The 16384-nt window shown below is 40.9% G+C and overlaps 1 protein-coding gene across 5 annotated transcripts in view; it reads left to right on the top strand.

Annotated features, from left to right (window-relative positions):
• Positions 1-16384, top strand: part of RFX4 (regulatory factor X4) — a 162238-nt gene that overhangs the window by 102302 nt on the left and 43552 nt on the right. For all 5 annotated transcript variants that reach the window (XM_049115348.1, XM_049115349.1, XM_025461929.3 and 2 more), the window contains 2 exons: positions 13543-13643; positions 15834-15892. In XM_049115348.1, coding sequence (XP_048971305.1) covers positions 13543-13643; positions 15834-15892 — 160 coding nt within the window. The remainder of the gene's footprint in view (positions 1-13542; positions 13644-15833; positions 15893-16384) is intronic.

Raw genomic sequence — 16384 nt, 5'->3', positions numbered from 1 at the left:
CCTTGTGGGGCTCAATCTCAGGACCCATGAGATCATGACTTGAGCCAAAACTGAGAGTCAGTCACTCAAACAACTGAGCCACCGGGGTGCCCCCACTAGTTGTTTTCTATTAGTTCCTTCAGTTTTTATCCCTTTCTCCTCCCTTTGTGCCTAGTTTTAAGTTAAATTTTTTTTATCATTCTATTTTATCTTCATAATTGGACTGTTCTTTATATTTCTTTTAAAAACTTTTTTAGGGATCCCTGGGTGGCGCAGCGGTTTGGCGCCTGCCTTTGGCCCAGGGCGCGATCCTGGAGACCCGGGATCGAATCCCACATCAGGCTCCCGGTGCATGGAGCCTGCTTCTCCCTCTGCCTGTGTCTCTGCCTCTCTCTCTCTCTGTAACTATCATGAATAAATAAAAATTAAAAAAAAAAAAACTTTTTTAATGGTTGCCTCTGGGTTTATAGATCTTTATTATTTACAACTTACCATCATATAATATCATACTGCTTCTCATGTAGTAGAGGGACCTCACAACAGTCTACCCTCAATTCATCCTCTCATTTTTTTTATCCTCTTGCTGTCACACATTTTGGTCTCCTGCATGCTCTAAACTCACATGTATTGTTACTGTTTTTGCTTTAGATAATTATCCTTTTGGGCGATTAAAGATATGGGAAACAATCTTTTAAATGTACCTTTGGTTTAATGATTTCTGAACCTCACTTCTTTATGTAAAAATCCCAGTTCCTGTGTTATATCATATAAGCATATCCCCCTGCCTGAAGAATCTTCTAAAACATTCCTAGTATTGCAGGTCTGGTGCTAATGAATTACTTCAGCTTTTGTTGGTTGGAAAAAGTCTTTATTTCTCTTTCATTTTTGACAGATACTTTCAGTGGGTATGGTGTTCTGGATTCACAAGTTTTCTGTTTTGTTTTCAGCACTTTAAAGATTTTAATCCGTTTTTTTTCTGGCTTGCATGTTTGGACGTCTTTTCTACTCTGGATACAATGTGCCTTTTTTCCTCTGGCTGCCTTCAAGATTTTCCCTGTCTTTGTTTTTTTTAACTGTTTGACTATGATGTGTCTAGTTGTTTTCTTTTGTTTTGTTTTTTTAAATCCTGCTTGAGATTTTCTGAGCTTCTTGGATCTGTGCTTTGATGTGTTTCATTATTTTTGAAAAACTCTCTTCCAATTATTTTCCGTTCTCTTCTCCTTCTGTTATTTCAGTTACATGGGTGTCACACCATTTGATACTGTTTCACAACTGCCCTGGATGCTCAGTTTAACTTTTTTCACTCATTTTATGGTTTGGTTTAGGTCATTTTTATTGACCTATCTTCAGACTCGCTGATTTTTTTCTAGCATATGTCAGCTTTACTAATGAGACTGTTGAGGCATTCTTCATCTCTATTGCCATGTTTTTTCATTTTCATTTCTAACATTTCATTTTTATTATTTCTGTTTCTGCTGAAATTCCTCATCTGTTCATGCTTATTGTTTACCTTTTCCATGGAGCCTTTGATGTATTAACCATGGTGATTTTAAATTCTTTGATAGTTAGATTCTCTTGATTGCTTTATCTCTTGAAATTAGATTTTTTTCTCTTTTAAAATCTTTATTATTGGAGTATAGTTGACATACAATGTAATATTAGTTTCAGGCATACAACATAGTGATTGGGCAATTCTACACATTTCAGTGCTCACCACAGTAAGTATAGTTAGCATCTGTCACTATCCAACATTATTATAATATTGACTATATTTCCTATGCTGTACTTTTCATCCCTGTGGCTTACTTGTTTCATAACTGGAAGTTTGTACATCATAATTCCCTTCACCTATTTTGCCCACAGTCTCCATCCTCCTCCCCTCTGGCAACCACCAGTTTGTTCTCTGTATTTATGGGTCTGTTTCTGGCTTTTTGTTCTGTTTTTTAGAATCCATATAGAAGTGAAATCATACTTATCAGTATTTGTCTTTTTTCTGTCTTATTTATTTCACTTAACATAATACTTTCTAGATTCATGCAATTGGTTGTAATTGGCTAAATATCATTCTTTTTATGGCTGAGTAATAATTCCATTGTGTCTATGTACCACATCTTCTTTATTTATTGATGGACACCCGGGATGCTTCCATATTTTGGCCATTAGAAATACGCTGCAGTGAACATAGGCATGCATATATCTTTTCAAGTTACTGTTTCCATTGTGGCTAAACACCCAGCAGTGGAATTACTGAATTGTATGGTATTTCTATTTGTAATTTTCTGAGAAACTTCCATACTGTTTTCCACAGTGGTTGTATTAATTTACCTTCCCACCAACCATGCGGAGGGCACCCTTTGCTCTATATCTTCACCAACATTTCTTATTTTTTGCCTTTTTGATACTAGCCATTGTGACTGATACGAGGTAGTATCTCATTGTGGTTTGATTTGCACTTCCCTGATGATTGGTGATGTTGAGCATCTTTTCCTGTGTCTGTTGGACATCTGTACGTCTTCTTTGAAAAATATCTACTCAGGTCCTCTGCGTGTTTTTAATTGGATTATCTATTTTTTGGTGCTGAGCTGTGTATGTTCTTCATATACTTTGGAAATTAATGCGTTATTGGATATGTCCCTTGCAAATATCTCTTTCCATTCTGTATGTTGTCTTTTTTTGTTGATGGCTCCTTCCTTCACTGTGTAAAAGCTTTTTATTTTGATGTAGTCCCAATAGTTTATTTTTCTTTTGTTTCCCTTGCCTGAGGAGACGTATCAGTAGATGTATTACTAAGACCATTGTCCAAGAGATTATGACCTAGGTTTTCTTTAGGTGTTTTATGGCTTTGGATCTCATATTGAGGCCTTTAATTCTGAGGGTTTTTTTTTTTTTTTTTTTTTTTGTGCATGTAAGGAGTAAGAAAGTAGCCCAGTTTCATTTTTTTACATGTAACTGTCTTGTTTTCCCAACACCATTTGTTGCAAAGACTGTCTTTTGCCATTGGATATTCTCACCTCCTTCGTCATAGACAAATTGACCACGTAAGCAGGGGTTTATTCCCGACTCTCTACCGTTCCAGTGATTTATATGTCTATTTTGTTCCAGTACATTACTGTTTTGATTACTTTAGCTTTGTAGTATATCTTAACATCTGGGATTGTGGTACCTCCAGCTTTGTTCTTCTTAAGATTGCTTTGGCTTTTCGGAGTCTTTTGTGTTTCCAAACTAATTTTAGGATTATTTCTTCTAGTTCTCTGAAAAATACTGTTGGTATTTTAATAGAGATTGCATTGAATCTATAGATTGCTTAGGGTAGTATGGGCATTTTAACAATATTAGTTCTTCTAATCCATAAGTATGTATTTCTATTGATATTTGTTTATTTTGTGTTCTGTTTCTTTCATCAGTGTCTTATAGTTTTCAGAGTACAAGGCTTTCACCTCCTTTTTTGGTGCATGTGTAAATGGGATTGTTTTCTTAATTTCTTTTTCTGCTGCTTCATTATTAGTGTATAGAAATACAACAGATTTCATTAATTTTGGGTCCTATAACTTCACTAAATTCATTTATTAGTTCTAATAGTTTTATGGTGGACTCTTTAGGGTTTTCTATGTATAGTATCATGTCATCTGCAAATAGAGACTGTTTTATTTTTACTTTACCAATTTGGATGCCTTTTAATCCTTTCTTTTGTCAATTGCTATGGCTAGGACTTCTAGTACTTTATTGAATAAAAGTTGGCGAGACTGAACATCCTTGTCTTGTTCCTGATCTTAGAGGAAAAACTTTAAGTTTTTTACTATTGAAAATACTAACTATAGATTGGCTATATATATATATATATATATATATATATAGCCTTTATTATGTTGATATATGTTTCCTCTAAACCTGCTTTGTTGAGAGTTTTTATCATGAATGGATACTGAATTTTGTCAAATGCTTTTTCTAAGTCTATTCAGATGGTTTTTATGGTTTTTAGCCTTCATTTTGTTAATGTGATGTATCATTTTGATTGATTTGTGTATTATAGCACCATCCCTGCATCTTGGCAACAAATCCCACTAGTTCGTGGGAATGATCCTTGTAATATATTGTTGGATGTGGTTTGCTAAAATTTTGTTGAGGATTTTTGCATCTGTGTTCATAATCAGGGATATTGGCCTGTAGTTTTCTTTTTTGGTAAGTGTCTTTGGTTTTGGTATCCGGGTAATGCTGGCTTTGTAGAATGAATTTGGAAGTTTTCCTTTCTCTTCTTTTTTTGGGGAAAGTTTGAGAATAAGTGTTAACTCTTCTTTGGTTAATGTAGACAATTTTCTGTTTCTTCTGATGCAAGTTGGGAAGATTGTATGTTTGTAGGAATTTGTCAATTTCTTCTAGGTTATCCAACTTGTTGATGATAATTTTCTGTAATAGCTTTTCATAATTGTTTTTCTGTGATTTCGGTAGTTATTTTTCGCTTTCATTTCTGATTTTAGTGAGTCCTCCCTCTTTTTTCTTGATGAGTCTGACTAAAGGTTTGTCAATTTTTTTTAAAGAACCAGCTCTTGGTTTCATTCATCTATTGTTTTTTAAGTTTATATTTAATTTATTTCCATTCTGATATTTATTCTGTCCTTTTACTAACTTGGGGCTTTGTTTTTTCTTTTTCTGATTCCTTTAGGTATAATGTTAGATTATTTGAGATATTTTTTTGTTTCTTGAAGGAGGCCTGTATCACTATAAACTTCCCTCTTAGAACTGCTTTTGCTGTATCCCAAAGATTTTGGACCATTGTATTTTCAGTTTCATTTGTCTTTATGTAGTTTTTAAAACTTTTAATTTAAATTCAATTTTGTTAATATATAGTGTATTATTAGCTTCAGAGGTAGAGCTTAGTGATTCATCAGTTGAATCTAACACCCAGTGCTCATTACATCAAGAGCCCTCCTCAATGCCCATCATTTCTTCTTTGCTTCACTGACCCTTTGGTTGTTTAGTAGCATTTTGTTTAGCCTCCATGTGTTTGTGTTTTTCCAGTTTTTTTTCTTGTAATTGATTTCTAGTTTCAATACCATTGTGATCAGAAAAGATACTTTAATAGTACTTAAATATTAAATGTATTGAGACTTGTTTTGCTGCCTAACAGATGATCTGTCCTGGGAATATTCCATGTGAACTTGAAAAGAATATGCATTCTGCTGTTTTTAGATGGAATGTTTTGAATATATCTGTTAAGTCTATCTGGTCTAAAGTATCATTCAAAGCCACAGTTTCCTTATTGATTTTCTGCCTGGATGATCTACACATTGATGTAAATGGGATGTTAAAGTCCCCTACTATTAATGTGTTACTGTCAACTTCTCTTTTTATGTTAATAATTGCTGTATGTACCTAAGTGCTCTTGTGTTGAATACAGAGATATTTACAATTGTTTTATCCTCTTATTGAAGTGATCCTTTTATTAGTATGTCATGTCCTGCCTTGTCTCTTGTTACAGTCTTTGTTGTAAAGGCTTTTTTTGTCTGATATAAGTATCACTACCCATTTCCTTTCTTTTTTCACTCTCATGTTGCATCCCTTCACTTTCAGTCTATTCGTGTCTTAGGTCTAACATGAGTCTGTAGGAAGCAGCATAGAGATGGGTCTTGTCTTTTTATCTATTTAGTCAGAGTAGGTTCTTTTTCTTAATTTTCTGTGTGTCTTAAAATTTTTTATTGACTTCCAAACAATGGTTAGAATGGTAGAGGCTGAGAAAATAGTATTTATTGCTGGAAATAGACGTGCCTCTTTTCTCCTAGGCTCATAATGGTTATATAATGTGAGGAGTTGAGTCAGTGGATTTAGGCATTGATTGGGTTTGGATTTTGTTGTTGCTCTGGATACCTTCAGTGGACCACCAGATCCAAATTCTTCTAGGGTACCCTATGCTTAGGTTGGAAGTTGACTTGAGGGGGTTTTTCTCAATGTTGCTACTGCACCCTCAGCGTTAGGCTTTCCCTGTGAGGGAAGTATGAACATTTGACCACCTGTTTGTGACTTGTGTGTGTGGGGTTCTCTGCTGTCCTGGCATAGACTCCAGCAGACCCTGTGTTTTAGGTTCTCAGAGTTGGGCATTCTCAGTAAGCCTGTCCCACCCTAGAGATAAACCTCTAATAGTCTGAGCCCATGATGATTTCTACCAGGTTTAGAGAGCTTTCTCTTTTTATTTCCTCCACCTGCAACAGGTCTCTTTCTTTGCCCGTATTCAACAGTGTTTCTGTCCTTCCCCTAGCCACTTGAGGCTTTAGTTTAGGAGAGAGGGCTGGCTAGGACCTCATGCTTTTCCCATAGCATGTTTCCCTCCTCCAAGCAGGCACTTCAGAGATAGGCTTACTCCACTTTCTGTTCTCTGGGATTCTTCATGAGCACCTGTTGAGGCCTGTGGAGAACATCTTGTGAGTAGATGTAAACTTTCTTTGCATCGTGGCTCCCAGAGTTCTATACTCTCAGGCTATACACATTGCCTTTAGCGATTTGTTTTAAAAATTGAGCTGAATTCTTTTCTTTTTATTAAAGATTTTATTTAATTGAAATACAGAAAGAGAGAGAGAGCATGAGCAGGGAGAGGAAGAAGCAGACTCCCACACTGAGCAGGGAGCCCAACATGGGGCTTGATCCCAGGACCCCAGCATCAGGACCTGAGCCGAAGGCAGATCTTAACTGACTGAGCCACCTGGGGGCCCCTGAATTCTTTTTACTTAGATGTCCCACTTTCCTCCCTCAGGCATAGACAAACCAATTCCCAAGCCCTTCTCTCTTTGGGAGATGCCCATCTCTCTATGTATGCCAGGCTAAGTAGTTGTGACCTCAGCTGTCTGATGGGCTCAAAAAAAGTTAGGATTTTGCAGATTATCTGGCTTTCTCTTGCTTTGGTGGGAATGTTGCTCTTTCTAATTTTCCATGTTCTAGGTAGACAACAAAGATAGGTACCTAGATAGGTAACAAAGATACCTCCCAGTGGGATTGTGATCAAATTTTAGTTTCATGTTTTTCTAGGGTTCTAATTAAGACTGCATTATTTTAATAATCATGTTTATATGCGTATATATATATCTGATTTTATTTTTATTTTTCACTTTTAGATTTCATTTATTTATTCATGAGAGACAGAGAGGCAGAGACATAGTCAGAGGGAGAAGCAGGCTCCATGCAGGGAGCCCGATGTGGGACTCGATCCCGGGACTCCAGGATCATGCCCTGTGTCAAAGGCAGGCACTAAACCACTGAGCCACCCAGGGATCCCCTATATCTGATTTTAAAATATGCATAGGAAAAAAATATGCATAGGATCATAAAAATATATGTGTGTATTTTTATGATCCTATGCATATTTTAAAATCAGATATTTGTATATATTTTTATTTATTTATTATATATTATTATATAATTATAATTATATGATTATATAATATATACCATTATATATATATATATATGTATATATATAAAGACCCCTTTAATCTTTGAGTTATTCTTTCATGCACATTGTTAAGGTAGAGGAGATAGTGGTCAAATGTGTACTTTTGTTTTATAGTAAGAAGGTACCTCCTGGGGGGGTCAGCAAAAGTATACATACCTTTATGTGAGAGCTTCACATTCTTCTCGTACTGCTTAATGTTACACACATGCAAGGCATCTGTAGTTTGCTATAAAGCAGTTGTGGGGTGCTAATGAAATGCTAACTCCTGCCTCCTTCTCTGTAATTGGCTTGTTTTTATGGATGTAAAAATTGAAGATTAAGAGCGGAAATAACTTTAGTCCACTTTCACCTGCAAATAATTGAAACAGCCATGACGTGACTATTCATTCTTCATTTGACGGTGTTTATTGATCTACAGCATGCAGGGCACTATACTGAGCCCCGGAGCATGGGATTAAAGAAGATAACTATGCTCCCTGCCCGCACTGAGCTTGCAGTCTGCCCAAGGAGACCATTTTTTTAAATTGCATTGTCAACGAATTGCCAGTGTGATCATTGACTTAGAAATCCAGTGCCTTTCTCATGAAATCAGGAAGACAAAGTTATTCAAAAGACCAGACTTCATCAGACAGCTGACTTTTTGCAATTTTATGTATTCATTCATCCCTGCAACCTGTTTGAGTGCCTTCTGTGTGCCCAATCCTGTGCTTGGCCAGAGTAGAAATGAGATTTGACTCTGGAAGTTCTCGATAGCTGACTAGCTCAGACCTGCCCTTCCCTTCTAACTCATTAAAGCATATTGAAATTCTGGTGAACACGTGATAAAACAGAGATAACCATGAATCATTTGCTCTTTATTTATAAGAAAGATAGGTCATTTTCAAACTTGAGCTTTTCACCTCTTGGGACTTCCCAGGTGATCTTGGCATTGTGCTTGTTAGTAATGATTGGTTTATCAGAAGTAAGGAAACGTGCACACACATGCATGTGTGTAGGGGTGGTGGATGGGCATGGAAGATGAAATATCAGAGAAGCAAAAAGAAGACTGAGATACTAGAGCTTTGGAGCCAGACACACATCAGCTTCGGTCTTGGCTTGTCTACTTGTTGCATTCCCTCGGACAAATCAAGTAACTTCTCTGAGCCTTGGTTTCTCACCTCTCTGCTGGGACTAACAGTAGTACCTACTTCATAGGGTAGATGTGAGGATTAAATAAGAAAATATGGGGATCCCTGGGTGGCGCAGCGGTTTGGCGCCTGCCTTTGGCCCAGGGCGCGATCCTGGAGACCCGGGATCGAATCCCACGTCGGGCTCCCGGTGCATGGAGCCTGCTTCTCCCTCTGCCTCTCTCTCTCTCTCTCTCTCTGTGTGACTATCATAAATAAATAAAAATTTAAAAAAAAGAAAAAAAGAAAAAGAAAATATGTGTGAAATGTTTAGCACTTGGCACACTGCACTCATTAGCTGGTATTAGCACTGTTGCTGTTGTGCCGGCATCACGGCCGGAAGTCATTCAGAGAGTTACAAGTATGGAATTAAGATGCAGGAGAAGGGCTGAAAGTGGAGCTGTAGATGTGGGAGCTGCCCGCACAGAAGGGACAAAAATGTATGACACCAGAGGTGCAGGACATTTTCTGGGAATGCCAGCCTGGGGAGTGAGATGGAAGGAGACAAAAGGAGATCAAGCTGCAGGGTGCAGACCATCAGAGGAGAGTGTGTTAGGAAGGAGGTGATAGTCAGCATCCTCTGATGCTGCGAGGGGGTGGAGAGGGCCAGGAAGCATCTCTAGGCTTGGTGATCAGGAGGCCAGCTCCTCACTTGCTCATTCAACACCAGAGCAGAGCATCTTCAATGTTCAGATTACTCCTCAGAGTCTGGCAGCCCCAATTCCAAGTCCCAAAATAGAATCCTTTCCAAAATGAATCGCTTCCCATTTTTCTTCACTGTAATAAAATCAAACAATTGCACAAAGGAAAAGGCCCAGCACTGATCCTGCTGCTTACTTCCTGCTCCTGTACAAAGGCCAGCTCCTCTACTCCAGCTGCAAAGTAGTGTCCCCTGGGAAAGGTGTCATGGGTGGGGAATGGCAACCCACCCTCCTGGATGGTACAGCAGCCATCAATGATCACTCTAGACACCCCTCTAAATTTTGACCTCTGACAAATTTTGACCTCTAAATTTTGGCCAAATATTCTGAGAAATCTTTTCACCTTGAAGTTGGATCCAATGTGCTAATCACTGAGAGTGTACTTTGGCTTTATTCCATGCGTAGTACTTTTTGTTCACTCGGTATTCAACATTTATTAAGCACCTCCTGTATATCAAGCACTCTGCTAGGCACAGGGGGTACATATACCACTTTTCTTTCATGAAGACATCTTTGACAACATTGTTTTCTCATTCACCCACATCTACTCACCAGGACATCCTGGCTGGCTCTGCCTTCAAAATATTTTAATCTGACCATATTGCATTATTTCCACTGTTACCACCCTCATCTAGGCTGCCTTCTTGCATGGACTATTGTAAAATTCTCCAAACAGATCTTCTTGCTCTGTCCTTGCCCTTCTATACTCTATTTTCATCCCAGGAACCAGACTGATCTTTTTAAAACATATGGCAGGCTCAAGAGTGTTGAGATAGTTGGTAGAGCTGGGAGTGTGGGGAGACTGGCAGTTTCAAATCCCATGGTCAGCACTTGAACCACCCTGTGAAGTTGTTAAGGAAAGGAGCAAACAGTCTGCAATCTGGGGCAGGAGCTTTATAGGCTGAGGGAACAGCAGATGCAAAGGCCCTGGGGAGGTTGTCAAGGACCTGAAGAAACAGAAAAGAAGCTGGTACTGTGGGAATTGAGTAGGCTGTGAGGGTGGGGAAATGGAGTGGGAGGTGCTGAAGTCAGAAGGATAAAGGGGGGACAGTGTGGATAGGGTCCATCCAGCTGGGGATTGAGAGCCATTCATTCATTCATTTCATTTAACAAACTTTCCTCACATGCCTACTTGGTGTCAGGCACTATGCTGGGTGCTGAACACACAGTGATAAGCAAAATAAACATAGTCCCTGTGCTCCACACTGGAGCATAGAGTCTAGTGGGAAAGATGGATGTGAATCATCCATTACGTACTAATCACATAAGCTAGTGTATAGTTACCAATTGTCACAACTTGGCACTTCAAGAATAATAATCAGGGGCTCTGACCTAGATGAGGGGGCTTCAGAGAAGGTTTTCTGATGGCCATGACACCTGCTCTGAGATCAGATCGATGAGGGAGGAATCCAGTAGGTAAAGAAGAATGGGATGCTCTTGGACAGAAGGACGCTAAGGTTGAAGGCCCTGATGTAGGAAAGAATTGGGCAGAACTAGAGAGACTGAATTGTGGATGAAGACAGAGACTGTGAAGTGAGGCTGGAGAGGAAAGCAAGGCTGGAGTGTGAGCTTGGGGGGTCACAATCAGGATTTTGGTCTCTATCCTAAGAATAACGTGAAAGCATTGGGGGGTTTTAATCAGAAGGTGAACTAGGTCAGAATTGCAAGTGTTTGGGAGAAATCCCTCTCACAATGTGTACGATGAGGTAGGTAGAGGTCAGGAGGCGAGCAGAGCAGGTGGGCTTGTATACCTACCATTGTAGAAGCTGCAATGTTGTAAAAGCTGTAGTGGCCCAGGTGAGAGATGATGATAACTGGAAGTAGGGAGAAAAGGGAAAGACTGGATGAGGTTGAGAAGTAACTTGGAGATAAAATCCATAGTACCTGCTAATAGGAAGGGAGACTATTCAAGTGTCAAAACCAGATACAGTAAAAGAGGAACAACCAGCCATTATAAGTCTCATGGTGTGGTACAGTGGGCAGCACAGGGGCCACCTACAAAGTTTTATTGCCTTAAAAAAAATGTAACTTAATTTGATTTAGTCTTTAGATCTGTCAGTTTATAAGAAGCACACTGGATAGATGAACAGGTTAAATGGCACTAGAAGGAAGACATCAACTGAATCCGAGTGTGGGATATTCCAGGGAACAGATAACATGAGGTGGCCAACAAACCAGTGGCATGAAAGAGAACTGTGAAGAAGTCTTAAGGAATAGAACAAGCCATGGGATGCCTGGGTGGCTCAGTGGCTGAGAGTCTACCTTTGGCCCTGGGATGGAGTCCCACATTGGGCTCCCCAGGGGGAGCCTACCTCTCCTTCTGCCTGTGTCTCTGCCTCTCTCTGTGTGTGTCTCATGAATAAATAAATAAAAATCTTTTAAAAAAATTTTTAAATTAAAAAAAGAAATAGAACAAGGCAATGTTTCACACAATGTGTAAATCTTGTTTGGATCCTGATTCAAAGAAACCAAAATATAGCTCTGAGAGAAACAGAGAAATTTGAGTACAAACTGGGCTTTAGATAATATTATGGAATTGCTATTCATTCTCTTAGGTATACTAATGACATGGTGGCTTTAAATGTATGTATGTACACATACATACATACATATTTAAGTACATGTTAGAAAATGCACATTAAGTTTCTGAAATGATACTTCATGAATTTGCTTATAGCATTCCAGAAAAGACAATGGCATATGATACACTGTACTGGGGAAATGTTGCTAGCTATTGGAGCTCGGCCATAGATACTTGGAAGTTTATTATACCATTCTATCTTGGGATATATTTGAAACTTTTAATAATAAAAACATTAAAAACAAAAACTTTAAGGAAAGTAGAGTTCATAGTGAAATATAAGTGAACATAAGAAAAGACCCAGGTCTGATGGAGAAGTGATGAGTTCCCTTTGGACATGCTGAGGTTGATGTGCCTTTGGGACACTAAATGGAAGGGACCTGTATGTGGTTGGTGTGGAGTTCTGGAGATCTCCACTCTAGAGGTATAAGAGCAAGTGTAGATGGTGATTGAAACTGGGGTCACAGAGAAGCCATCCAGGGAATGACAAAGTGTGAGGAGTGAGGGCCCAGGACTAGATGTAGAGGAGCTGGAGGGAGTAAAGCTCAGGCAGAGGGGCTGAGCTTTGTGCCTGAGAAGTAGTAGCTGCAAGACAGAGAGGTCACAACCACCGGGAGAAGCAAATGTTTCCAGAAGGAGGAGGAGCCAACAGAGCCAAATAGTGCCAAGATGTAAAGCGAGATGGGAACCAAAATGAGTCCATTGGGTTCATGTCTGGATGCAGCTTGCTGCCTGGTGGGAGCTGCTTAGGCTGAAGGACTAGAGTGAGGGGAGGAGTGAGTAAAGGAAAAGAAAGGAGGAGGTAAAGGAAAAGAGAGAGTCTAGACAACTCTGAAGAAGGGTATCTGTGAAGTGGAAGAGAGAGGGCAATACCCTGAAGAGAGGGAGTGAGGAAATTATCTCTAAGGGGAGAGGAAGCTGTGGGGTATCCGGGAGAAGGGGTGGTCAGTGATGGGGGGTTCCTGAGGAGGCAGGACGGGGGTACGTGGGGTTGGCCCTTGATTCTGTCAGGGTAGTGGGGAAAGAGAGCTGTGCCATCGCAGAATGCTGGAAAGTTCTCCCTTTGCGGCCATGTTTTTTGAGAAGCGGGGATGGTGCCCGCTGCTGGAGGAGGGTCTTGGAGAAGGTCGGCAACGTGAGGAGAAAGGAGCGAGGAACCCAGGAGGCCCGCCCAGGGGTGTTGGGGGGGTCGGTGCGCAGGGTCTGGCAGGACAGTCCATGGGACACTGCGGAGGGCGGGGGGCGGGGGGGGGCCTGCCCTCCGAGGCCGCGGCCCCTGGTGCTCACAGTCAGAGCCCAAAAGTGAGGCCTGCGGGCCTGCAGGTTCCCCTCTCATTCTGCAGGCTGCCCCCAGACGGGCCTCGGCTCTCCAAGTTGGACATGGGTTCGAGGTCAGGGCTGTTCGTTGGTGTAGAGATCCGCTGTTGCCTCCCAGTTCCTGCCACCAGCCTGCAGCGGGGAAGCCAGGCTGGGGGACCGGCGCTCGGGCAAGGGGGGCAGCACGATGGCGCACCTGTCACACGGGCTTGTGCAAAAGCCCGATGGCTGACGGATGGCATTTTGCTCAGAGCCAGGCCGCCCAAAAACACAATTCAGGGATAGCCAAACCCCATCGGGGCCTACTGGGAGGACTGGGCAACACACAAGGCACTTAAAATGGATCATTTCTCTTTCCAGCTTAACTCAGGTGATCCGAAAATTTGCCAAGCAGCTGGATGAGTGGCTAAAAGTGGCTCTCCACGACCTCCCAGAAAATTTGCGAAACATTAAGTTTGAATGTAAGTACTGAGTTTGGGAGCTGGGGGGGGGAGGGGGGCACGTTCTAGTGCCAGTTTTACACAGGTTGTTCATAAAATAATAATAATAGCTAGCATTTATGGCTTGCAAGGCATCAGGTATTAAGCCTAGGGCTTTCCATGCATTATCTTCCACAGTCCTCACAAAAGGTTTGTTACAGGTGGCACACTTCTTTTATGGAAAATGAGAGAGGCTTAGAGGGGTAGTTAGTTGTTTTGTTTTAGATTTTTCTTTATTGTAATGGACATATTTGAATATAAAGTTTTTCCATAATTCTTTTTTTTGTTGTTATTTAAATTCAATTTGCCAACATATAGTATAACACCCAGTGCTCATCCCATCATAGAAGGGTAGTTAGTAGCAGAGGCAAGAATTGCTCCCAGGTCTGTCTGTTGACACCGAAATTTCTGCTTGTCACCGCCATCTCATCCCATTTAATCCTCACATCACCTCTGTGACATAGTATACAAGGATACAAGCAGTATCCTTGTCCTGCAGATGAGGCTTCGAGTGGCCAAGAGACTTCCCCAAAGCCACACAGCCACACAGCTGGTAAGAAGGGGTCGGGAGTAGCACTCAAGTCTGTCAGACCCCAAAACTCTGAGATTTCCCTGAAGCCCCTACCCCCAAACAGGTGGTAACAGGAGCCAGAAAACAGCTTCAGGGCTTCACATATTCAATTCTCTGCCTAATGAGAAAGCCAAATTAATATTTCTCCTACGAGGATTAGGACTGTGATTTTTTATTTTCTGCTGAGCATCACTAGCCATTCTCCACCGTTAGTTTTGCCGGAGAAAACTGGTCATATTTCTCTGTCTCGGTGTTTCTGGACTCATGGGAAGACACACATGCTATTACACAAAGGTGAAATGATTTTAAGCAAAACGGAGTTTTAAGATATATGTTTCTTAAAGCAGCATTTGACTATAGCTTGCCATTCTTGCCCAGAATAAGTGCCGGCAGGGAAAATGAAGAGGATCAAATTACCCTCTCTGGGCAGGCACAGGGAGCCCTTTCAGACGCGCTCTGAGGCCGAGGCCGCCTGCAGCGCCCAGCACCTACTGATAAAGCCCGCTTTATTTCACGGCTCTCAGTTCTTTTCTTTTCATGAGCACTAAATTCCACATCACAAAGTTAAAGAAAAAGTAATTAAGGAGGAGGATTAACGATTGATCGGTCTGGAAAATTAGAAGTTCATCTGTGCCCCCCACCCCTCCCCATTCCTCCACCCCACGCCCTATTTTTCAAACCAAGCTGGCTCTGAGTACAAATTAGAATAATCCCAGGGAAATTTCTGTTTCTTGACCAGTTCAGAAATTAATGAGAAGAATGCCCCGCACCAGTTTTAATTATGCTGACAAAACAAACCTGTTGAAAGTTGGCAACAAGGAGGTCTGTTGGACCTTCCACCTGTCGGTGGCTGCAGGAACCCCTCTTCCCAGGGAAGCTTGGGGGCACTTGGAGAACGTGCAAGGAGTGGAAACACACACCACTCCAGACAACTCTGCGAGAATGGAGACCTGGGGCTGGCTCCTGGCTTGTCTGCTTTGTCTTGAAATCTGCAGATTTAAGATCATCCCACTTGAAACCATCAGCCCGTTATATCACTATAGTAAACAGGATCAGCAAAACACACAAATAGGTCATGGAGATCATTTGATAAAAATGGAAGATTATTAATGCAAAGCCACATTCAAAGTACAGCCCAGGGTTCCATCCTAAAAGCAACCCCTCACACCACACACCGCTGAGGCTCAATCAAGTTTCCCTATTAGATATACTACTTTTAAAGGGCCTTCTTCAAAGCTTCCACTTGATTCCAGCAATTATTTATGGAGAGAAGTGATTGAGCTTGCAATTAGCGAAATGAAAGACAAGTAAATAATTGCTTTTACTCACGGTTGATTGACGCCACAATTTCTCACACCTGCCAGCATGGCATGCGGGTGACTTTGAAATATGTACCCCAAATATCGCCATTTTAGGAAATAGTTGTCTACATGGGAGAACAAAGAATCAAAAGCAGGTTTTCACCAGTGGGTGCATAAAATGGGGTTGGACAGTGGGACAAATTTAGGCAAATAAGCTACTTTTTGAAATCTGCCCCTGGAAAATCCAAGGTAGGACCATATAGCATGCAAATATTTCTGACTAACTCTTCCTTCTTGCAGTGTCAAGAAGATTTTCCCAAATTCTGAGACGGCAGACATCACTGAATCACCTTTGCCAGGTATGTGTCCTGTGTTATGTTTTCTAGCTCCTGCCAAGTCATGAGGGGCAAATGCACGGAACAGCTCTTCAGAGGTTCTGTCAAGGGGTGTGGCTGTCTGATAGTTTAATACAGTATAATAGGTGTTTGGTATACTCTTACTGTTACCTTTTAATTTCTACTGATAAAGAATAAAAGCATTAGGCAATCACTAAATAGTTTCGACTAACATACAAAATTATTTCTGACATCATGTTCTGGTGTACAAGTTTGCATTTCCCTTGAGTAGATCAGGGTTTCTCTGCCACTAACTGTTGACATGTGGGGCTGGATCATCCTTTGCTCTCGGGACTTGTTTTGTGCAGCGTAGAGATTTAGTAGCATCCCTGGTCTCTCTCTACCCACATGCCAGAACCCAGATGCCAGTTAGAACCACCCAATCCCAGGTACTACCTTGGTTGTCACCATCAAGAATGTCTCCAAACACCATCAAAAGTAGCCTGGGGCCCAGTC

Source organism: Canis lupus, chromosome 10 (assembly GCF_003254725.2).
Source record: "Canis lupus dingo isolate Sandy chromosome 10, ASM325472v2, whole genome shotgun sequence".
NCBI lineage: Eukaryota > Metazoa > Chordata > Mammalia > Carnivora > Canidae > Canis > Canis lupus.
Note: the sequence above shows the minus strand (reverse complement) of the source record. Positions and strands in the feature narration are given on the sequence as shown.